Genomic DNA, 21588 nt, shown 5'->3' on the forward strand with positions numbered 1-21588 from the left:
TAGGCTCAACACACTGCAAGGAATCATCTAGCATTCAAAAAGGCAAAACTAAGGTGAGGCCTTAAGAGGATGCTAGCACATATGATTAGACAGGCTTGACCTAGTGTACTGGGAGTCCAAATACAAGCTTCTAAATTCTTACAATCTGCACTGGCAACTTGTAAAATGAAGCTGCTCCTAATGTGAGGTGTGTTCCTTGTGATATATGCCTATGTCCTCTGTATCAGAATGGACTCCCTCTGTGGACTTCTGTTTTTGCCACACCACTAAGAATTGTGGTCCTCTGGACTGGCAACACTTAAATTTTCCTTGGTAGTGTGTCCTGCATGAATTGGCATTGCGTATATTTGGTAGGTTTGTATTCTCCAAAGAACCTGCACTTTTAGTTCAGTTCAGATCAATACAGTCTTACTAACTGCATATCAGCTAAAATTACATGTGAGCAAAAATCTCCATATTCTAATCTAAACATGAAAAAAGAATTTTAAAAAGGGAGACTACACTTATTAGCATATCTCAATATTCTAAATGCATCATAATTCAATTCGAGACTAAGCCTGTCCCTTAAATACTGGGCGCAATACTGGAAGCAGCCCTTGGACAGAATGCCGGTTCATGCCAGATTACATTTATTAAATTCCTTAAATTCCTTCTGATTACACAAATCTAAATTAAACTAATTACTGAATTGGTAACATCTAATTCGCTGCTACACGATGGTCACAGTCAATAAGTATCTGCATATTTTAGTATAGGATGTTACACCGATTTCAGTTTTTTCTCCGAGCTATTACAGCATTTAAGATTAAAGGGAATTGTATTTCAAACAGCTTCCATTGGCTCCCGACTGTCAAACGAGCGTTTCTGTACCCCCACCTTGTTTTGCATAAACGTTTGTCCTCTCACACTCGAGTCACAGACACCTCATTAGTAAATCGTCACGAAGCGCTTCCAATCTACTTGGAGGAAATGGCCGTGTGGGCGTGGCTCTCGCGCTTCATTGACTCCAACTGGAAGCCGCGACGGCTTGCGCGCCTTTGCAGAGATCGCATTTCAGCTGATTGCTAGGCTGTCGGTGCTACTGAAGCGGTGGTTGCGGCACCCGGCCACTCACCAATACGACGACCCGCTGCGCCTTTTAGGTTTATATGGTGATCGTTGTCCCAACAATTAAACTGAGTCCTAAGCCGCGCGAACTGATCGGTATCACTCTGCTTACAAACGCTTCAGACGGAACCCGTTTTAGGACGTCAGAGTGTGAAAGGTGTAGCACAGATTCGCCCGTATCCGCCTCAGCGCGATTTTAGCAGACCATGAAAGTGATGATTTATGGAATCGGTCTGAAACTGGGCAAATCAGAGTTTCGCTTGGAGGCATAGTCATACACTGGGCACCCTGTTTTTTTTACATAGGCTAACGGTAACTTACGGAGGCTAACGATAACTAAACTACGGAGATACCCGTCAACTAGTAATGGCTAAAAAGCACGATTTAGGTCCAGTCCTGTCAGCCTTCATTATTTCTTTTTAACTCGGACATCCAGGTTCGGCAGTGTTAGCGCTGATTTGTCTAGCGGACACCAGACCCCGAGTCACGTCCTGATTCACTGATTTTATTGCAGCCGCATCTTGGCAGCTGCTCCATCCCGAGTCCCATCTTAATACACTAGCTTCTTCAGGGAATTCGACAAACACCGATCCGCATTTTTTCTAAAGATTTACAACACACCTCTTGAAACGGGGAGCAACGGTCCACCTACAAAAAAAAAAGTTTCCTCGGACCAGCCTGCTCCCGAAATCTTTAGACGCCGTTAGAGTTCTTGATTTTTAAGAGCTCGCACCTTGTCTCAGGGGACAGAATACATTATTACCTGCATTCGTGTGCAAGATGAATCTCTGGACCTACAAGAAGCTTTATTATCCGGCTGACTAGCATCCCGCCCCACGTCTCGGTTGCTCCCTCAGCATACTTGCAGCTTATGACATCGGAGGAACGGTGAGGCAAAAGCCAGCAGCACCAACCGGCGGGCCACTCATCATTCTTCGCGTGCTTCCTGCCTCAGTGGACTACTTTAGCAACATATTGCTTACCGCCCCATACGAAGCGTTCAGACCACAACCAATCATCCCGACCCGCAAGAAAGAAAGCGCAACCTTTTCAGCCTGCAACATCGCTTCATTCAAGTCCTGCACCAGCAAGCCACAATCTTGGCAAGGAAGCTCCTCGAGACCCGTTGCGGTCGCATGAGAGGCAGGAGCGTGCCAATTAAAAGTGTCTGCCGTCAATGAACACGTCGGTCATTTTACTGAGCGTGATCTCTGTGTCTGGAGAGAAGCGGCTTGCAGAGGAGCCTACAGCACCTGAATGTCAAGGCAACAGTTAAGGTGAATATCCGAGAGGCAGTCGAGTGAACTGGATCGCCTAGCACCTGTGCGAAAGAAGCACGGGGGAGCCGCGCTTGTCCTCTGAGCGAACAGGTTCACCTTGGAGGCAGCAAACCGAGGGATAGAGAAGACATGACTGAAAACAGCGACAAAGAGGGCGAGCCCCAACAGCCAGAGGCGCCGCGATCGCCGAGTACTGTGTCCGTGCTGCCGGACTCTAAGGTGGGTACTACGGGAAAATTGGTTAGAGAAGGATGGGGGCAAGTGGGGTGGATCTGAGGCACATTCTCTAGCCTAGGTGAATGTATTTAGGGTGGATCCAGATCAGATCACTCTTTTTTTGTGGGGACCGCCTATGACTCCTTTCTAATTAAAAAAAATAATTTTTTTCAAAATGTCAGGAATAAATGTTTCCCGATTGTAGAGAGTTGTACATGCGCATTGGGTCGGTCCAGTTTTAATTGCTTAATTTGTTTTGAGATGAAATATTAAGAGTTCTTCCCTGTACTGGGGCCTGGTTAGATAAATACAGGAGTATATCAGTTAATCAGGCATTATCATCCCATCCACCCATCCACTTTCTTAATCTGCTAAATCTAACAAGGGTTCAACTGAAGAGCTAGCCTGTCCTGACAGAATTGGGTGCACTGTTCGTCCTGGATGGCAGTCTATTGTAGGGTACACTCGCAGAAAAACCCAGAGTCACTCACATTCGGTCAGGCTAGAGTTGTCAAATAATCTAACGTGAACATCTTTGGAAAGTGTGAGTTATCCAAGGTGCCAAGAGAATACTAGTGAAAACTGGGGAGAACATGCAAACTTCATGAAGGCACTAATTGTACTTGGAATCAAATCCAATTCTTCCAGTTAATGATTATTTTATATCTCATAAAGCAGTGGCTTAACTCTGTCATACAGCCTTTTTCAGGGAATGAGGTGTCCATACAGCTAGAAACTTTGTGGTTTAGTTTCTGAGTTGGAAGGCTTAGTTGTGGCTAATATCCTTGTGCAATTGCAGGGGACTGAAAGGAGTAAGGAGACCACCTGGGGTGACGATCAAATCAGCAGACTTGCAATTTTCGGGTCACTTCTGCAACCTCTGTGCCAAAGGACAGACAAATCATTCAGAAATCCAATGTCATTGCATAGATTGGGGGTCCATTTTTGGAGCTTTCCAGTTATGTAGATTGGTATTCTAAAGTGTAGCGTGTTTGATGCCTGTTATGACTCTGGTTGTAGGCTTCTCTACCAAGTGGATGCAGGCTAACAATCATTCTTAAAGGGTGTGGGTTAGTCATTGAGAAGTGAGTTCCTGTAATTGACTTTATAAAGAGCTTTCCATGGCACAAACACATCTGCCAGATGAGCTAGCACTAATCCAGTGGGATACTACACATTTAATCTTAGTTATAATGAAAGGTAGAGTTTGAAAAAGCTATTAAAATAGAGACACTGCAAGTACCTGCATTTAGATTTATGCTTAAAGCTTTAAGCAGTGGAGATTTGACTTGATGACAAAATCAAAACACATACAACAGATGCTCCACTAAGTCTGAAGCAGAGAGGGATGAATCTCCGTGAGACATTAAAATCAAAGCATACCTGTTTGGCAGGAAATAAACATACTTGTATGTCCTCCGCTCAAAATAACTAAATAAATTCTTCTGAAATAGATAAAGAAAAAAATTCTCTATTGACATAAGTAAGAAATACATCAGGATTACTGTATATTTTATCTTATCACAGTGACCATTCATGTTCAATTTAAAATTAGGGATTATGTTTTGTCCTTTCCATGTTTTTTGTTTAACTGCATTTTTTATTATATTTGTAGTTATTGTATAGCATGCTGGGTTTGTAATTGAAAATGTGTCTGTTACGAATACATTGAATTGAATTAGATTAAATGGCAATGCACCTGCTTTGCATAACCTCCCCAAGCCACCTTAGGGGTCCTCTTTTTTTTAATTCTGTACTGAAAATACTGGCAATTTGATGACAGTTTCAAATTGGTTGTTGCTTTATTGTTTCTATTTTAGGAAATATTACTCTATAATTACATTTTTTTTTATTGCAAGGCAAGCAAGCAGTGCTGCGTGGGGGTATGAAAAAAAAAAAATTCACAGCTTAAAGAGAACGTAGGCAAACCCTGAAACCTTATGGTTTAAAGCTCAACTCCTTTACCAGTAGGCCATACTCCTTGGCATGACTGCTAGTTGTGATTAACACAGGGTACATCTACCAAACGTCCAAAGCTACTTGGCTATAAACTGTTTCAGCATATTACCGTATTTTTAGTACTAGCCCGGCTTAAAGCAAGGTGGGCAAAGTCAACCGACAATGGTGCAACTTTGTGTTTTGAACAACCGCGTGATTTTTTTTCCAATATTACTCACAGCTAAGAGCAACAGGTGCAGCAGTGATTAGCGCCAGTTTCTCACAGATCTAACATCCCACATTTGATCATTATCTATGTGAAATTTGCATGTTCTCCCTGTGTATGTCTATATTTTTCCTCTGGTCTCACTGGTCTCCCTCTCATATCTCAAAGGCGTACATTATACTGTAGGTGAATTGATGGCACTATGGGGGTATTTGCATGAGTAGGCCCTGCAGTGGTCTGGAAACCCATTTAGTTTTGGTTCCTGCTTTGGGCGCTGGCCCCCTGTAACCCTGAACTGGTTTAAGAAGTTTTGAAACTCACAGTTAGAGGGATTCTGCATAAATGTGCATTTTCTTTTAGGGATTGAGGTGTCCATATGCAGATTTTGTGAATGATGACTTGCAGCTAGGGACATAGGAGTTTATTTCTGCACTAGAATGTTTTTTGGATTTTGCTGATGATTGATATCCTTTTGCAATTGCTGGGGACAAAAAAAGTAAGAGGAAGATTTGGGGGTGATGATCATACCAGGAAACACTCAGTTTTTCAGGTCAACACACTACATTTTGATAGGTGTTGATTAATCCTAAAACACAAATTTCAAATCTAATAGAAAGTAACAAAATGTGGTGCATTTTGGCAGTAAAAAATATCGTGGAGAATTTACCGTGGTACATGATTGCCTAAGCAATCATCCATTGAGCCTGTGAGCACTTCATTGATTTGTCTCCATTTTAAAGCTCACATATCATCAGCTTTAGCTTTTAAATATGATGCGCATTGCTTAAGGGTGCGTAATTAGTCCAGCAGTGAAGAAAACCAGACATAGCACATGGTCAGAGAGAGAAAAGGAAACGTTCAATCATAGCAATTTCAGTCCTCAAGGGATGAACATCCTCTGTGTTCAAAGTCAGCCATCTTAAAAGGCTTCACAATTTGGATACCCAGAGATAAATTCTTGTAGACTTCAGTGAGGTTCTCTTGGTGCTAATTTATTTTTTTTTTTTTTATCGGGTAGTGTCTGTAAAAGATAATGTAAAGGGGTTCTATCTAGTAACAAGTTCTGACACTGGCACTAGAAGTGGGTGCACCCACCTTCGAGGCCTGAGCTCCAGGCCAAATGTCGATTGTGAGTTTTGTCTATGCATACAGAGCTTACAAAAGTAGTTAAAGATGATGAATTTGTATTTGAGAGCTAAGGGTAAGCCCACTTAATTGACCATGGAGAGAGTCAGTAAAGTCGGAGAAGACCCCATAGTGCACGAGACTAACCCTACTTGGATTTCACAGTTTTGCGAGCGAAGCTGGATTGAGGTTGGCAAGCATCATGACCTAGTAACTAAGGAGGGGGGACTTCAGAACCATTAGGACCTGGAGCATGATGTTTTAATTGCTATAATATTTCCCTTTTCTGAAAGTGCAATGTTATGCTCCCAGGCAAAGTGTTTACCCTAAAAGGTCAATTGATCCACTTTCTAACACACTCAAGCAGTTCACTGTCAAAAGACAACAAAAGGTGCTACTTAAAACAGATCTCTCGTAATCTTTGTGAATATTTAAACTGACTGCTTTGGCTACAGCATCAAAGCCCTCATACTGCCCATCAGAGTTGTCTTGCAGACAGAAAGTGACACTGGCCGCCAAGACGATGAGTTAATGCTGATAGACTGCCAACATATCCCGAGAGAAAAAAACAAAGTGTTAACAGTTCCAGCATTTGACAACAAACAGGTCAATGGGTGGTGCTGCTTTTACTAAAGATGCCTTACAGAATCCTGGTACCACAGTAGTAAAAACAGATGGCAGTGAATACATATTTCAGCAATAGAATCCCATCCATTTTAAACCAAAGATGCCACTTTTCATAGCAAGCTGGCAGCACAAGCCTTTCAAGCCACAGTATCTCAGATTTGCTGGCCGAGCATGATTTATTTTTTTTTTTTTTTTTTTGAAAAGAGGGCACAGCACACAGAGAAGTTGGGCAAGGGATAGCAGGCCAAGCTAAAAATGCGGAGGTGTTTGAGCACACTGAGCGTTTTCACAAAAGCAGCCTAATGTTGTGGGAAAAGTGTGTTTCTGTGGTGTCAGCCATCAGTGCAGCGAGGACAACATCTGCAAGTGCAGCCTAAAAACGTCAAAACATCAAGCAACTAAAAATAGCAGGCACAGAGAAGAGGAAAGGGCTGGTGGCTGGCACTGCAGTGCCATGTGCTCTGGGGTGCCTCCTCTTTTAGGAGCACTTGGCCTGGGGAATCTTTAAGGGCAGAGAGGCCTTGGCGTAAGAGATTACAGGCCTGACCTTTTATGGTAAGCTGCAGGGTTATGTGGGCTGGCTGTAATAATTTAAAAATCACCAAGACCAGTACTGCGACTTGCAGAGTATTGAATTTGATTCCATAAGTACTGGTTTAGGTGAGCATATGCATTGGTTATGGGTCTGGAGGATGTGTATATCTAGTTACCGATCTAAGACATCCTACTAATGACAGCCAGTGCACTGAAGTGCCAAAGTCACTGGGCCTACAACTTCAAGGTGGCTATTTCAATTCCATCCCCACCCTCAATGTGTGATTCTGAATCAGTCATCCAATCTGTAGGTGCTCCACTATTAATAAAATGTATTTAAACACCTGTACTGTATCGTGACATTGTCAGTTGCCTTGGGTAAAGACATAATCATAATGGGGCTTGGGTAGGTTTAGGTAGTCTTGTGTAGAGCACACTGAGGTGGAGAACATGTACTCCTGATTTCTAAAGTTAAAAAGGCTTTAATCAGGGGCCTTTAGTTTAGCAGTGCTGGTCCCTGAATTATTTTTTAAGTGGGCATCAGTGGATTTGGTTTTTCATAAGTCAATGACTTTGATGTTAGTGCAAGTGGGTTGGGAAGCTTTGTTCCTTATCACCCAATCTAGGTGATCATCTGTAGGGGCATCAATTGAGTGGGCTACTCATAAATGTTTTAATGACTGTGATCCCCTTGTTTAGCTGCCAGCTGGATTAGTGGACTCTGTTTCCTACAGTGAGTTATAGGAGGTACAGAGTTGGCAGAGGGGGGTGGTGCTCGGCCCCATAATTGTTCTTCTAGGTGGATTTGTATAAGGGCTTCATCTTCAAATTACTGTCTACAGGGTTCTAGTAAAGGAGCTACTAGATTAGATGTTTTGGTCCCCTAACTATTGAATTTGGTGATTTTGTAAATTGGAAGGCTTCTTCTCTTATTACCCATTTAAACATGGTACTAGGGGCTACGGGATGGGGGTGTTAATCCTCCAATTACAAACTTAGGGTGGTTTTGTTTAGGTGCATCTGGATGGCCCTAAATCACTGGCTGATGACAAGAGGTACAAACCATACTGCGTCACACTGCGACTGCCACCGTTGCCCACCTGCTGTGCAAAGACAGAGATGTAGCTGGCCTGCCGTGCATTTCTGCTGGCCCTCGAGCCACCCCTGCACATCCACTGCTGCCAGAGATGCCGATCAGACAACAACAAGAGCCACAGCACGTAGCAACAACCGTTTTATGTTGATTTATGTATGAAACCCGTGCATTGAGTGCTTTCAGAAAACTGAGTTTTTTGGAAAAAAATATTCAGCCCTCAAAGAGTTAAAGTGGTCTCCTAGAGGACTCCAGAGGTGAAGATTTTGCCACCCTTATCATTTCTCAGGCTGTTCCTGTAAGGGGGATACTCGCCTGATTTGGACCCACAGCTCCTGGATTAGGCACCCTTACATATCTGACTGCTGGTTTAGGGGACCTGATCCTGTGAATACTGGCGATGCCCATTCTCATTATTTCTGGTTTACCTTCTTCTTTATTCTGTCTACAGGATTATCCGATATACCTATTATATAACTGGTTTAGATGGTCTTAATAGGAGCTACTGGGGTTGGGGGGGTGGGGTTTGACCAACTTATGATTGGCTTGGCGTTCTTGTATAGTAGTGACACTGACACTGTTAGAGGCTTGTACCCCTAAACACTTGTTCAGGTGGTCTTGTAGATAGACTACAGGTTTAAAGGGTGTGGCCCCTTAGTTACTGAATTAGGTGGCCTTCTATATCTGGCTGCTGATTTTGGGGTTTAGTCTCCAGGTTAAGGTTTAGATGGCTTTTTATGCAACCAGCATCATAGGATAGCTGAATCTTAAACTTCTGGCTGAGCACTCTTTGTACACCTTGTTACTCTTTTAGGAGGCTCAGTCTCCATGTCACTCATCTAAGCTGCGTTTCATAATTTAGATGCTCTCCTTCTATGCTGGGCTGCAGGTCTCGGCTGCTGTTTCTTTATATTCCTTTTTCATCACTGGTTCAAGTGGCTTTACCCTATCTGGTGACCGGTTTAGGAAGCTCTCTGTTCTTCAGTGGTTGGTTTATATATGTAGATCTTGTCATTTTGTGTGTTCAGGCCTTTGGGTGGCTTATGACTTTCTCAGGCATTGGGACGTCTTTGTCTCAGCTGCCCGCTGATTCTGCTTTCGGCTGTTAATCTGCTGGCTACTGTGCCTATGCCCTTCATGGTTACTGTTTTTAGGGGGTTTGCCTTTCAAGCAAGTGTCTCTGGAACCACTCACAGGTGGCGCAGTGGTAGTGCTGCTGCTTTGCAGTAAGGAGACTGTGGAAGATTGTGGGTTCGCTTCCCAGTTCCTCCCTGTGTGGATAGCGCTTTGAGTACTGAGAAAAGCGCTATATAAATGTAATGAATTATTATTATTACCATGATGGTTAGTCTCGGAGTTCATTGTGAGGCTGGTGGGTGGGGGGGGGGAGGGTTGTGGGTGTAGACTGGCATCTAAGCAATCAATGTTTGTGTTATATAGCACCTTGAATCACCAGGATGTTTAACAGCAGGGGCCCATGGGATTTATATAGTGCTCACTATATATAGTATATTTGGAGACTATGTAAGTGCACAACAACCCACTGCTCTTCATCTCTGGTATTCATTCCTCCTGCTCATACGGGGGGGGGGGGGGGGGGAGAAACGAAAATTTAAAAAAAAAAAAAAAACTCTGAGCCACAAAACATTGTCTCGCCTCAAAGATTCACTGGTGAATTATTGATCGCATCTCCTCTGTTGCGCTCCACTGCTCACTCGCAAAAGAAAAGCCAAAACAAATAGGAATGAAGCTACGGGGAGAAACAGAAGTGCCTGAATTAGCTTCACAGATGCCCGTGGGGCAGCCTATCAAAATTTCTGCATGTCGCATATAGCCTAAGGCAAAAACAAAAAGAAAATAGGGAATCGGATCCATACACTAAACAAAGCACTCATCTCCCAATCTCGCCTGACGTTGGGGGAATAAAAGAAAGGCTGTCAATAGTGCTGACAGTCCACCCAATCGCCCCAGTCTCACCTGGTGCACATTATTATGTCCACTGGGGGCTCTACGTGCTGGACTTGTAAAATGTTTTTTGATGAGAGCCTAACACTTCATTTTACCTTAAGAATTTCAATACACACAATATATCCATTCAGTTATTTATTGTTTTAATTAGGTTTCTCCATTATATATTTGTAGGGAGCTTTTAGTCTATCAGAACAGCATAATGCACATCTCTGGAGTCTGTCCTAACTGGCAAATAAGTGGCTGGCAGTGTGGCCACCTTGTGACTAAAGAAAACGCAAGACTGCCAGTTTAGTCCCCTGGCACTCATTAATGTAGTGACTCAGAGCAAGTCTGTGTACAGTTGTACAAATATGGAAACCTTCATACATTTTTGTACCTGTAAAATGCCTTGAGAAGTCATTCACCAGGAAAAATTAAAGTAATTTTAAAGCTCCTTTAATATTGTTTAGCTGATGGGACGAGGATTGCTTTTAGGTTTTACAATATTGAAAGTTTTATTTGACTTAGTAAATCTGGCCTCCAGACATGAGTGTTGTTTTAAATGGTCCAATAGGAATGTATTTTTTAATCAGGAGAGTTATCTTGCATTTGAAGTGTCTTTTTCTTTCATTTAGGCGTTGATCTTCTAATACAACAAGTGTAACTGACATGGCTGCAACCATTCTAAGACAAGAAGACAATTCAATTTAGGCAGTCGGAGGCTAGTATTGAAGACACTGGAATGTGAAAACCCACACCACACACAAGGTGTGAAATAAAGGGAGGTCCTGGGTTGGTGTGGGACCCCTAGTTAACCCTTTGAGTCCCCTGAAAGCCAGAATATCAAAATTGTAGCGGTTCCTTAAAATTAAATTTTTATGGTGTTATATCCCATCACTGGGATTGTATGAAAGTATTGTAGCAGTTAAGGCTTTACTGGGTGGGTGAGTCTACATGTTTGAGGAGCAGCAGCTTATCCAATAGGGAAGGGAAGTTCATCCTTTGAAAAGCATCCAAAGGATTTGAAGAAGAGAAAAATGAATAAATAAGAATCCCATTGGTGTTTGGCTTGGTGTCAGTGGTGCTGTAGAGTGTGACAAAGGATGCAGAAAGTGGAAGAAATTGCTGATGCCGACAGTGTTCACATTTCAGCGAAAAACTACTTGATCCTTGAAATGATGTGCTTCTGTCTTTTGTGCTCTTAAACTAACTAGGACTGCAGTACTGGTAAGTGGCAGAGTGGCAGATTTGTTCATGGCACACATTCACTTTAATCTGCATGATGAAATTAGCATTTTCGAACTGCACACACAGTGTCTTAAGTGTTTATGCCCAATGACAAGTGGGTATTCTGTGTGATGCTGATGAGAAGTACAAGGTATCATGGCATTTGTTTGCAGCTTGTAAAACCATATAGGCTGCAATTTACCTACTTAACATATTTATATTCTAAATTATAACGTTCTCCATAGCTATTTTTAATATAACATATTCCATAGTATCAGAATAAAACTTCAGTGTTCAGTCAACAGTGGAGCACTAACTAGACCCCCTGATTACTACAGGGTATTTCATACACTGATCTCATACACTCACTCCCTGCCAGTCAACCAGTTAACATGTCAATATGCCAATGTAAAGATATGGAAATAACTATTATTTTTCAAAGCATCAAAAGAATGCAGTCACTACAGCAAGGCACTATACAAAATAAAATTTAGGGTAACCTAAAAATATCATGTCAGGAGTACCATTAGCAGAGTACTCACAAGTGTATAATGTGGCATAATGTGCTGTGATTAAACTAGCTTCGACAAAGTACTGTATACACAAATAATGAAAGCGGAGTGTAGATTCTGGACGGCAAAACACAATACTGTGGATTCCATCCCCTCCACTGACTCTAAGAGAGTGATACTAAGAGAATCGCTTGTCAAAGTATGGAAAACAAATGATATTCTACCTACAAAGTGCAACTGTAGGATGGTGCTTTGTAAAGTAAGACTGTGATTTTATTTCTGATACTCTGAACCTGGTTATTTGATCGTGATGCACGTATCATACCTTGGAACCAAACTGCTCCTGAATGATGCTCAATAGTGGCAAAGCAATGTAGCGGTAAACAAAGAGGATGTGGATTCCATTTTCTCCGCTGGGTCACTGCATGCCCACTGGCAGGGTTTTCATTCTACATGTGGGGTACTACACCCACCCTGCAGTTTGTGAGAGTTGCAATCAAAGCTCAATGGCAGCAGATCAAGGTAGTTTTGTTTTGTTTTATTAATATCCATTCATTTGTATATTTTTAGTGTGGATCAGCAGCACAGGGAACAAGGAAAGAACTGAACATGGACACGGTGCCAGTCCATTTAGGGCACTTCTCGCTCACAAATTGGAGTTGCTAATTATCCTAACACAATTGACTATAGGGATGTGGGAGAAAACCAGAGTACCTTGGAAACCCCCCAAGGAGGCACAGGGAGCACATACGGTCTCCACATTGGTAATAACTATGTCTAAGATTCAAACCCAGGCTCCTAGCAGCAGTGCTAACCACCATGCCACCCTACACTATATAACAGTTATATCAATTAATTTAATCCTTATTAATCTAGTTCAGTGTTGTGGAGGGGGTAGAGCTTCTGTTGACTGGATTGGGTGCAAAGCACAGACCACCTCTGAACAGGTTACAGTTCCATCAAAGGACCCACTCACGCACGCAGGGGAAATTTAGAAGAGACAACTGTCTTAAGCTGCACATCTTGGATCTTGTGGACTGCACTGAACATTGCATTGAAGTTTTCTGAGCCCACTTTTTCCTGTACAGTCATGCTGGGACTCCTAGCCTATCAGAAACCATAGATCCATCAGGTAACAGTGTTAACTATTGTGCCACCATCTTGTCCATGTGACAGATGTAATATAAAATAGTAAGTTGATTGGCAATGATTATGTTGTGATATTTTTCTGCCTTATACAGTATAACTCACAGTCGGCCATTTATCATTCATTTATTTTTTCCAAACTTCTTCAGTCCATTAAAGGGTCATAGGAATTTGGAATCAATCCTGGCACCTGCATATGTAAAGCATTAGCCAACACTCAGCAGAGCATCTGTCCATCACAGTACCATTCCTAAATTTAATCTTTTTTTAATACTAGGGGGCTTTGCCCCCTGCTCACTGTGCTCGCCAGCCCCCGGGTGGACACTACGTGCTAGCCACTTTGCGGTTCAGCCGCTCGTTTTCAATTTAAACAGATTGTTATTTTCATGGGAATTGTTACATATGCATAACAGAACTATTTTACATTTCAGCGAATAATTAACCATATTAAAAAATAGTAAAACATAATAATTTGAAAGTAAATTATGTTTCATGTTGCATTAGAGCACAGTGTCGAACTCCAGGCCTGGAGGGCCGCAGTTGCTGCAGGTTTTCATTCTAACCATCTTCTTCATTAGTGACCAGTTTTTAATGCTAATTAACTTCTTTTGCTTTAGTTTTAATTAACTTGACTCCGGCCCCTTAGTTGTCTTTTTTTTTTAATTAGCAGCCAAACAATAATGAGACAAAAAACAAGCTGCTACATGACCAGCTCACCTATGCCCGTTCACACAGTATCTGAAAATAAAGAAAAGTGAAGGTCTCGGTAAGGCTGATCTCTCAGGTCACCAAAACATTTTGACAAACAGAAAATCAACAGTTTTGGAAATGTCTGCTATGGCAGAATGAGAGCAGCAACAGGCCACAAAATTAAATAACGTCCTTAATTAACAGCAAGAATCAGCTTCTCATTAATAGATTGGTTGGAGTTTGAAATCCCAGTTTAGCTGCTCATCGGTTGGCTCGTTTCACGTCTCATTTCTATTTGGCTACCATTTCAGGAAGAAATGAATCAATTCAGAGGACTGAATCCTTAAAAACGGGGCTATTAAATGAAGGGAAAAGAAGTTAATTAGCAGTGAAAACTACTCACTGATTAGGAAAAGGGTCAGAATGAAAACCTGCAGTCACTGCGGCCCTCCAGGCCTGGAGTGTGACACCCCTGCATTAGAGTTATTCGTTGTGTAATACGATTTTGTTCTGTTTGGATTTGAAATTAACACGCAAACACTTTTTAAACTTACACTTTTACTGTAAAACTTCAGTAAAAACCATTTTTTTAATTACATTTTTGTCAATATCACATTGAATTTTGATTCTGTGTTTGGACTTACATCGTGACAATGCAACATATAACTGCCCGTGAGTGAATTTCATTTCTTTCTCTCTAATAAATAAACCAACTTTTTCGAATGTTTGTCTCTGATTTGTTAATTGTCTTGGCAAAAGCTATTCTAACGGGAAACTGTAAATGTTTTAATACGAATGGCATATCAAGATCTTCTTTGTTGTGTAATCTTATCCCCTGAAGATGTACTACATTACCTTCCTTGGATACATCCATCTTTCTACAGTAATTTGGGTGGTGGAAGACCAGACATTGTTAATGTTTGTAGATATTTTTCAGGAATGTTGAGTTGATGTTTTCATCTTCTACACGATCACCTCCAGCTGTTTCAGCACAGTCTATTGATACGCATTTAACCAATTGTGTGTACCCGATCAACAATTTTTGCGTTAATTCGTTTGACTTCATCATTTCTCTGTGCTAGGATTGCCTGTGTACTCCATTTCTTCTGTTGATTACCCTTCATGATGAAATTCTTCAATAAGATTTGGGCATAATAAGTCTTCTTTTATTGGGAACTTAAAGTGAGGAAAACATACAAATTTATAAGAGCTAAGAGAGCAAGAACTGTGTCTGACAAAAGCATTCACATGAATGAGAGGTGAGTGGGCTGTGTGCATGGTTGAACGTGATTGAGAGGAGGGCATGACTTGAAAAAATCTCATGGCCAAAGTCTACGTACTGGACTTGGGAAAAATCTCTTTGAAAAAGTCTTGTCTCAGGATTTCCTTTTATAATATAGAGAAATGGCCTTTCCTTGGTATCACAATAAGAGCACAAGTAAGTTCCCAGTGCCACACCCTGAATGTCCTCAACTCTGCCTACTAGTAGGCCTAGCCATAAGAGAAAAGGCAGCAAGACAAAACATGTGAAAATGGAAAGGTAAGGTAAATAAATAAAGCCTCAGAAAAGGTCATGACATTGACGTGTCTGTGGCATAACTGATGTAAGTGATCCTTTGGACCCTCACAGCGAGGTTTAGCAAAATTAGTAAACTGCTTAGAGCCCCAAAAAGGCTAAAAACAGTCCTGTTGAGTGACTTCATATTAATACATGGCCCAGGTTTTCCTTCCATTATTATTATCTCCCTATCTGTCACCGAATGGCAAAACTGCTACTTAGATCTTCCTGCTGTGGTTTTCCCAGTGGAAGTGTTTCAGCCATGCTGTAGTAGCAAAAGCAGCACAAAGGCAAATGACGCATACACAATTAAACTCTTATTATTTATTTATTTATTCCTCTTTTTTCCTCATCAAAGCGTATAATTCATTCTGTCAGGCTTCATGAAATGATCGTTTCTATAAATTACACATGGTTGCAACCAGCTCAGTGACAGGGATTTGTTGCTGGCCTTCCTTTGTTTATATGATGCTCTCTCTAATGCAGCTGACCATCCCTTACATGAAACAGTGGGGTACACCTGAGAACAAGGACACATTCTCAATTATGATTTTATGCCATAACCTATTTTAAAAGGGTTAGTCAGCTATTTTTTTTATTTTTATTACAGGATATGTACGAGGGAAGTGTGACCGTGGTGAGGTCTGCGGTAGGAGTGACGGATGAATTCAAGGTGGAGGTGGGATTACATCAGGGATCGGGTCTGAGCCCTTTCTTATTTGCAATGGTGATGGACAGGTTGACAGACGAGATTAGACAGGAGTCCCCGCGGACTATGATGTTTCCTGATGACATTATGATCTGTAGCGATCGTAGGGAGCAGGTACAGGAGACACTGGAGAGGTGGAGATATACTCTAGAGAGGAAAGGAATGAAGGTCAGTAGGAACAAGACAGAATACATGTGTGTAAATGAGAGGGAGGTCAGTGGAATGGTGAGGATGCAGGAGTAGAGTTGGCGAAGGTGAATGAGTTTAAACTTGGGATCAACAGTACAGGTCTACAGGACGGTAGTGAGACCAGCTATGTTATATGGGTTGGAGACGGTGGCACTGACGAGAGCAGGAGACCGAGCTGAAGGTAGCAGAGTTAAAGATGCTAAGATTTGCACTGGGTGTGATGAGGATGGACAGGATTAGAAATGAGGACTTTAGAGGGTCAGCTCAGGTTGGACGGTTGGGAGACAAAGTCAGAGAGGCGAGATTGAGTTGGTTTGGACATGTGCAGAGGAGAGATGCTGGGTGTGTTGGGAGAAGGATGTTAAAGATAGAGCTGCCAGGGAAGAGGAAAAGAGGAAGGCCTAAGCGAAGGTTTATGGATGTGGTGAGAGAGGACATGCAGGTGATGGTGAAACAGAGCAAGATGCAGAGGACAGAAAGACAGGGAAGAAGATGATCCGCTGTGGCAACCCCTAACGGGAGCAGCCGAAAGAAGAAGAAGAAGAAGAAGAACAGGTCATTCAGACCATGCAGCTATTTTTCAATTCCTGAAATTCTTGTTACGGGCAGTCCAGATGATTATTTATTAATCCCTATTTCATATAGTGCCTTTCACAGTGTGCCTTTTTTCATCATAAACAATGATGTGCTTCATAATTAATATTTCTCCCCGAGTTTGCAAGGCTCCCCTAGCCTTATTGTTAAATGTCTGGTTGAAACGGCTTCATCGGAGGCACGTACTGTAATTTTCTGGATGTGCATTTCACTGCCCTCAATCTGTCCTCACTCCTCACTCATAACCCATTGGCTTTTCTGCTCTTCCTACTCTTTACTTCTTTCTTTTAGTAGATTGTAACTACAAGGATGCTGAGACACTACAGACCTGGCAGAGCAGAACTCTGGTTAAATGCACAATTCCTGTAGGTGGGAAGTGTGTGCCTGGCCCTTTAAATGGCTTTTTGGATCAGGGTGTGTGACAGCTGGGGCCACCAAGAGGCAGTGGCATATGGTAATCCAAGTCACACAAGCAACAGATAATTAATCAAACGTGCCTTCAAGAGGGAACTTTGTCTTGTACTGTACTGTATTCTTATTTGCTTTATAAAGCAGCAAATGATTATCTATGCTGTCAAAGGTACTATAAAGAATTTATTGAAACATACACTGTAAATAGTTGCACTATTCTATTTATATTCATATTGAGCTGACACTTAAAAAAAAATAATGTAAATTATAAATCCATGGTACAGGTATTTACTTATTTCTAAAGTGGCGGCCCTAATACACTAAGTGACTTGCTTGAGGTCACAAAGCCAACTATCGAAAAGAATTGGAACAGTCCTATGTGACATTTACTGTTCAATGTCTTAACCACTAAGCTGCTACACTAAGTACAACCTGAAGCCATGAATAATTTTGGCAAATACAATAAAAACTCTGTATAAGATGCACAAAAAGAGAAAACATATAGTTTATATAGTGCCTTACCATTGCAAACAAGGTATTCCATGGGTACAGTTGTTACCTTGATCTTGTAGTGACAATCGGTGCCTCACAGAAAGTCACACAGAGCCAGTGGTGGAAACTGAAGCAGCAGCCTTGTGATTTACAGCCCAATTCCTTTGTGCCTAGAAGGCCACACCAAACTATTAATCAAAGTAATCCAAATATGTTAATTACAGTAGCAACTCTAAGTAAAGCATAAAAAAAAAAATATATTTTATGGAAACCTCTTTCTACAGTTAACTCCATCCCAGGTTCTGCATTGCTGTTTACTTATTTCTGCAATGATAGCCCACTGCAGGTAAAGTCATACGGCAATGGTCACCTTAACCTCCTGGGAGTGACATCCATCCTTCCATCCATTCATTTTCAAACTCATATATCCTGAGCTGGGTCTTGGGGAAGTTGGAGCCTATCCCAGAAAAAAATGGCTGAAAGAAACAACCCCAGTCCTTTGGAGGATAAACACACTCAGACACAAACGCACACTAGCGCCATTATAGCAATGCCAATCCACCTAACCTTATGTCTTTGGACTGTGGGATGAAAGTGGAGCACCCAGAGAAAGCTCATGTGAATATGGGGAGTACCCAGGACATGAATCTCAGCCTCGATGTTGTGAGGCAACAGTGATACCACTACTCTGGCTACTACTTCAAGAAATTAAAAACCTGTAAATCCACCCATCTGTCTTCCATATCTGCTTAATACAAGAATAACTGCAAATCTAAATGGGGGAAAAAAACTGTAAAGCCATTATCTTTGTTTTACATAACAGTCTTACCAGAATTAACATCATGCCAAAGGACCTGACAGGCACAGTACATCCATTTTCTTTGTTCTACAATGACCCCTCTAGCAGGTTACATGAGCCACTGGCGGTCTAGCAGCAGTCATCACCATCCAGTGTTTTAACCACTAGGAGACTCAGTCCGCTGCTAAATGAAGCCATCAAAATATGACAGGGTGCTTTGAGAGGAGCTGTGGTATTGTATGAGGAAGTCGGGAGTGGCAGAGAAGTACGTAAGAGTTGTACAGGATATGTACGAGGGAAGTGTGACAGTGGTGAGGTCTGCGGTAGGAGTGACGGAGGTGGGATTACATCAGGGATCGGCTCTGAGCCCTTTCTTATTTGCAATGGTGATGGACAGGTTGACAGACGAGATTAGACAGGAGTCCCCGTGGACTATGATGTTTGCTGATGACATTGTGATCTGTAGTGAGAGCAGGGAGCAGGTCGAGAAGACCCTGGAGAGGTGGAGGTATGCTCTAGAGAGGAGAGGAATGAAGGTCAGTAGGAAGAAGAAAGAATACATGTGTGTGAATGAAATGGAGGTCAGTGGAATGGTGAGGATGCAGGGAGTAGAGTTGGCAAAGGTGGATGAGTTTAAATACTTGGGATCAACAGTACAGTGTAATGGGGATTGTGGAAAAGAGGTGAAGAAGAGAGTACAGGCAGGGTGGAATGGGTGGAGAAGAGTGTCAGGAGTAATTCGTGACAGACAGGTATCAGCAAGAGTGAAAGGGAAGGTCTACAGGACGGTAGTGAGACCAGCTATGTTATATGGGTTGAAGATGGTGGCACTGACCAGAAAGCAGGAGACAGAGCTGGAGGTGGCAGAGTTAAAGATGTTAAGATTTGCATTGGGTGTGATGAGGATGGACAGGATTAGAAATGAGGACATTAGAGGGTCAGCTCAGGTTGGACAGTTGGGAGACAAAGTCAGAGAGGTGAGATTGCGTTGGTTTGGACATGTGCAGAGGAGAGATGAGGAGTATATTGGCAGGAGGATGCTAAGGATAGAGCTGCCAGGGAAGAGGAGAAGAGAAAGGCCTAAGAGAAGGTTTATGGATGTGGTGAGAGAGGACAGGTGGGTGTAACAGAACAAGATAACGAGGACAAAAAGATATGGAAGAAGATATCCACTATGGCAACCCCTAATGGGAGCAGCCCGTAGAAGAAGATAATGACATTGCTGTATTAAGTGTAAAATATCAGTCAAGCTACCTTTATGTTATACAGCATCTCACCTTCATATCCCAGTGTGTTCCAAAGGTGCTGCACAACATAAAATATAGAATATAAAAAAAAAAAAAACAGTCCTTATTTTGTATAGCATAGTGCCGTAGAGAACACAGCTATTAGCACCACTATAAAGGCAATACATTTGTTTCCTAATTTTTCCCATTGCACATTAGGTAATTTGGTGAAGGTCATACAGAGTTAGTGGCAGGCAATATGCCACTGTCCTAAAGTTTTACAGTCCAGTGCCTTATACACTAGGGGGCTACACTGACTACTAACTTAAGCCATGAAACCCTGTTTCAATAATAATGTTGCCTTAATGTAAAAACAGTAAAGCGATCTTTATTTTACATTTTGTAACCACAGTAATTGCCAGCCCAGTAAGCGCTACGTGTACATTGGGATTGTGTCTGGAGTTTTTTTTAAAGCACTTTAAGCTACAGTACATCATTTGTATGAAAACGTGTTATAGAAATAAATGTTGTTGTTGTTCTTCATACCTTTGTTGTGCAGTCCAACGCCCAAGCAAAGAATAAATTACTATGAAACATGGATTAAAATGTACATGAAAAAATAATCAATAATCTGTATTTTATACAGTGACTCGCCACAGTAAACAGCACCCCAATGAACTCTACACATACAGCACAACTGTTTCCTCCCCTTGTGTTGTATGAGAGTTAAAGACCCCTAAAACACATACAGTACATTATATTAAGATCTAGTGAATTGACCACTAGGAGGCACTACTCACCATTAAATGAAGCATGGAACACCTGCTAATTACAACAGTGTCTGTGTCTGAAATGCAAAAGAAATATCAGTCATGCAATCCACATTTTATATAGCATCTTACCCCAGAGGACACCACCCTGGGAGCTCTGCGGGTAGACTACAGCTGTTTCCTTAGGTCTGCAGTGGGGGCCTCGACAGGTTAAGTGACTGACATGCTGCTGAACCAGCATCCTTGGGGTTTACAGAGCAATTCTTTCTCAATTGGAGATCACGTTGACTATTAATCAAATCCATCAAAAATCTCTTTTAATTAATTATAGTACAACAGCAAACCTGACTAAATTGTAAAAGAAAAATCAATGAAGCAAACTTTATTTTACAGTATATAGAACATTTCCGCAGTGACCAGTACTGTATGCTGTGATATGAGTACAGTAAAATTATTTTTATATCTCTATTGGGATCACTGGTAAATTAAACATTTGCTCAGGGCCATACTGGGAATGTAACTGGCAGCACGGTAAAATTATTTTTATATGTCTATATTGGGATAACTGGTAAATTAAACACTTTCTCAGGGCCACACTGGAAATATAACTGGCAGCTTTATTGGTTAAAATGCCAAGTCTTGCACCACGCTTCCTATATGTATGCATACAGTGCCAGTTTTAAGCTCTTTTTTTCATGACACATTATATCACATTTCATATGGTGAGAAGATATTAAAGGCACTATAGTAAATGAACTCTGATCAGTTGACCGTGCACTTTCTATCACTGTAGTCACTCTGTGCGTCCCACACTACCCTGCCCTTTATTTGGTATAATGTGACTCACTTTGGGTCGCAAAATGAGTCAGTGATGGAGGCTGAACCAGCAGCTATGTGGTTCACAGCCCAACACCTTCGTCAGCAGGCCACACTGCCTACCCTTGTGATTTCTAAGTGACAGAGTGAGCGTGGCAGTCAGTGAGAGGGCATATCTTGGAGGCCTCATAATAGAAGACATGAGCTATGAGCAACTACACCAAGAAGAAAGGAAAAAATCTGGTCAGTGTCTGGTGGAGTGCTAAGCATTTTGTCTGTTGTTACAAAGGCTCACTTTGTTCTCTTCAGATTCCCCTCGTCAGCTACCATGGAACAAAACAGGAAGAAAATTA

General features: G+C 41.8%; 1 protein-coding gene across 1 annotated transcript in view; it reads left to right on the forward strand.

Moving 5' to 3' along the window:
• Positions 1-1056: 1056 nt before the first annotated feature.
• Positions 1057-21588, forward strand: part of LOC114665030 (SH3 and cysteine-rich domain-containing protein 2-like) — a 39082-nt gene continuing 18550 nt past the window's right edge. Inside the window, exon 1 of the mRNA XM_028819386.2 lies at positions 1057-2606. Coding sequence (XP_028675219.1) covers positions 2517-2606 — 90 coding nt within the window. The 5' untranslated portion in view covers positions 1057-2516. The remainder of the gene's footprint in view (positions 2607-21588) is intronic.

The sequence above is a fragment of the Erpetoichthys calabaricus genome, chromosome 14 (assembly GCF_900747795.2).
Source record: "Erpetoichthys calabaricus chromosome 14, fErpCal1.3, whole genome shotgun sequence".
NCBI lineage: Eukaryota > Metazoa > Chordata > Cladistia > Polypteriformes > Polypteridae > Erpetoichthys > Erpetoichthys calabaricus.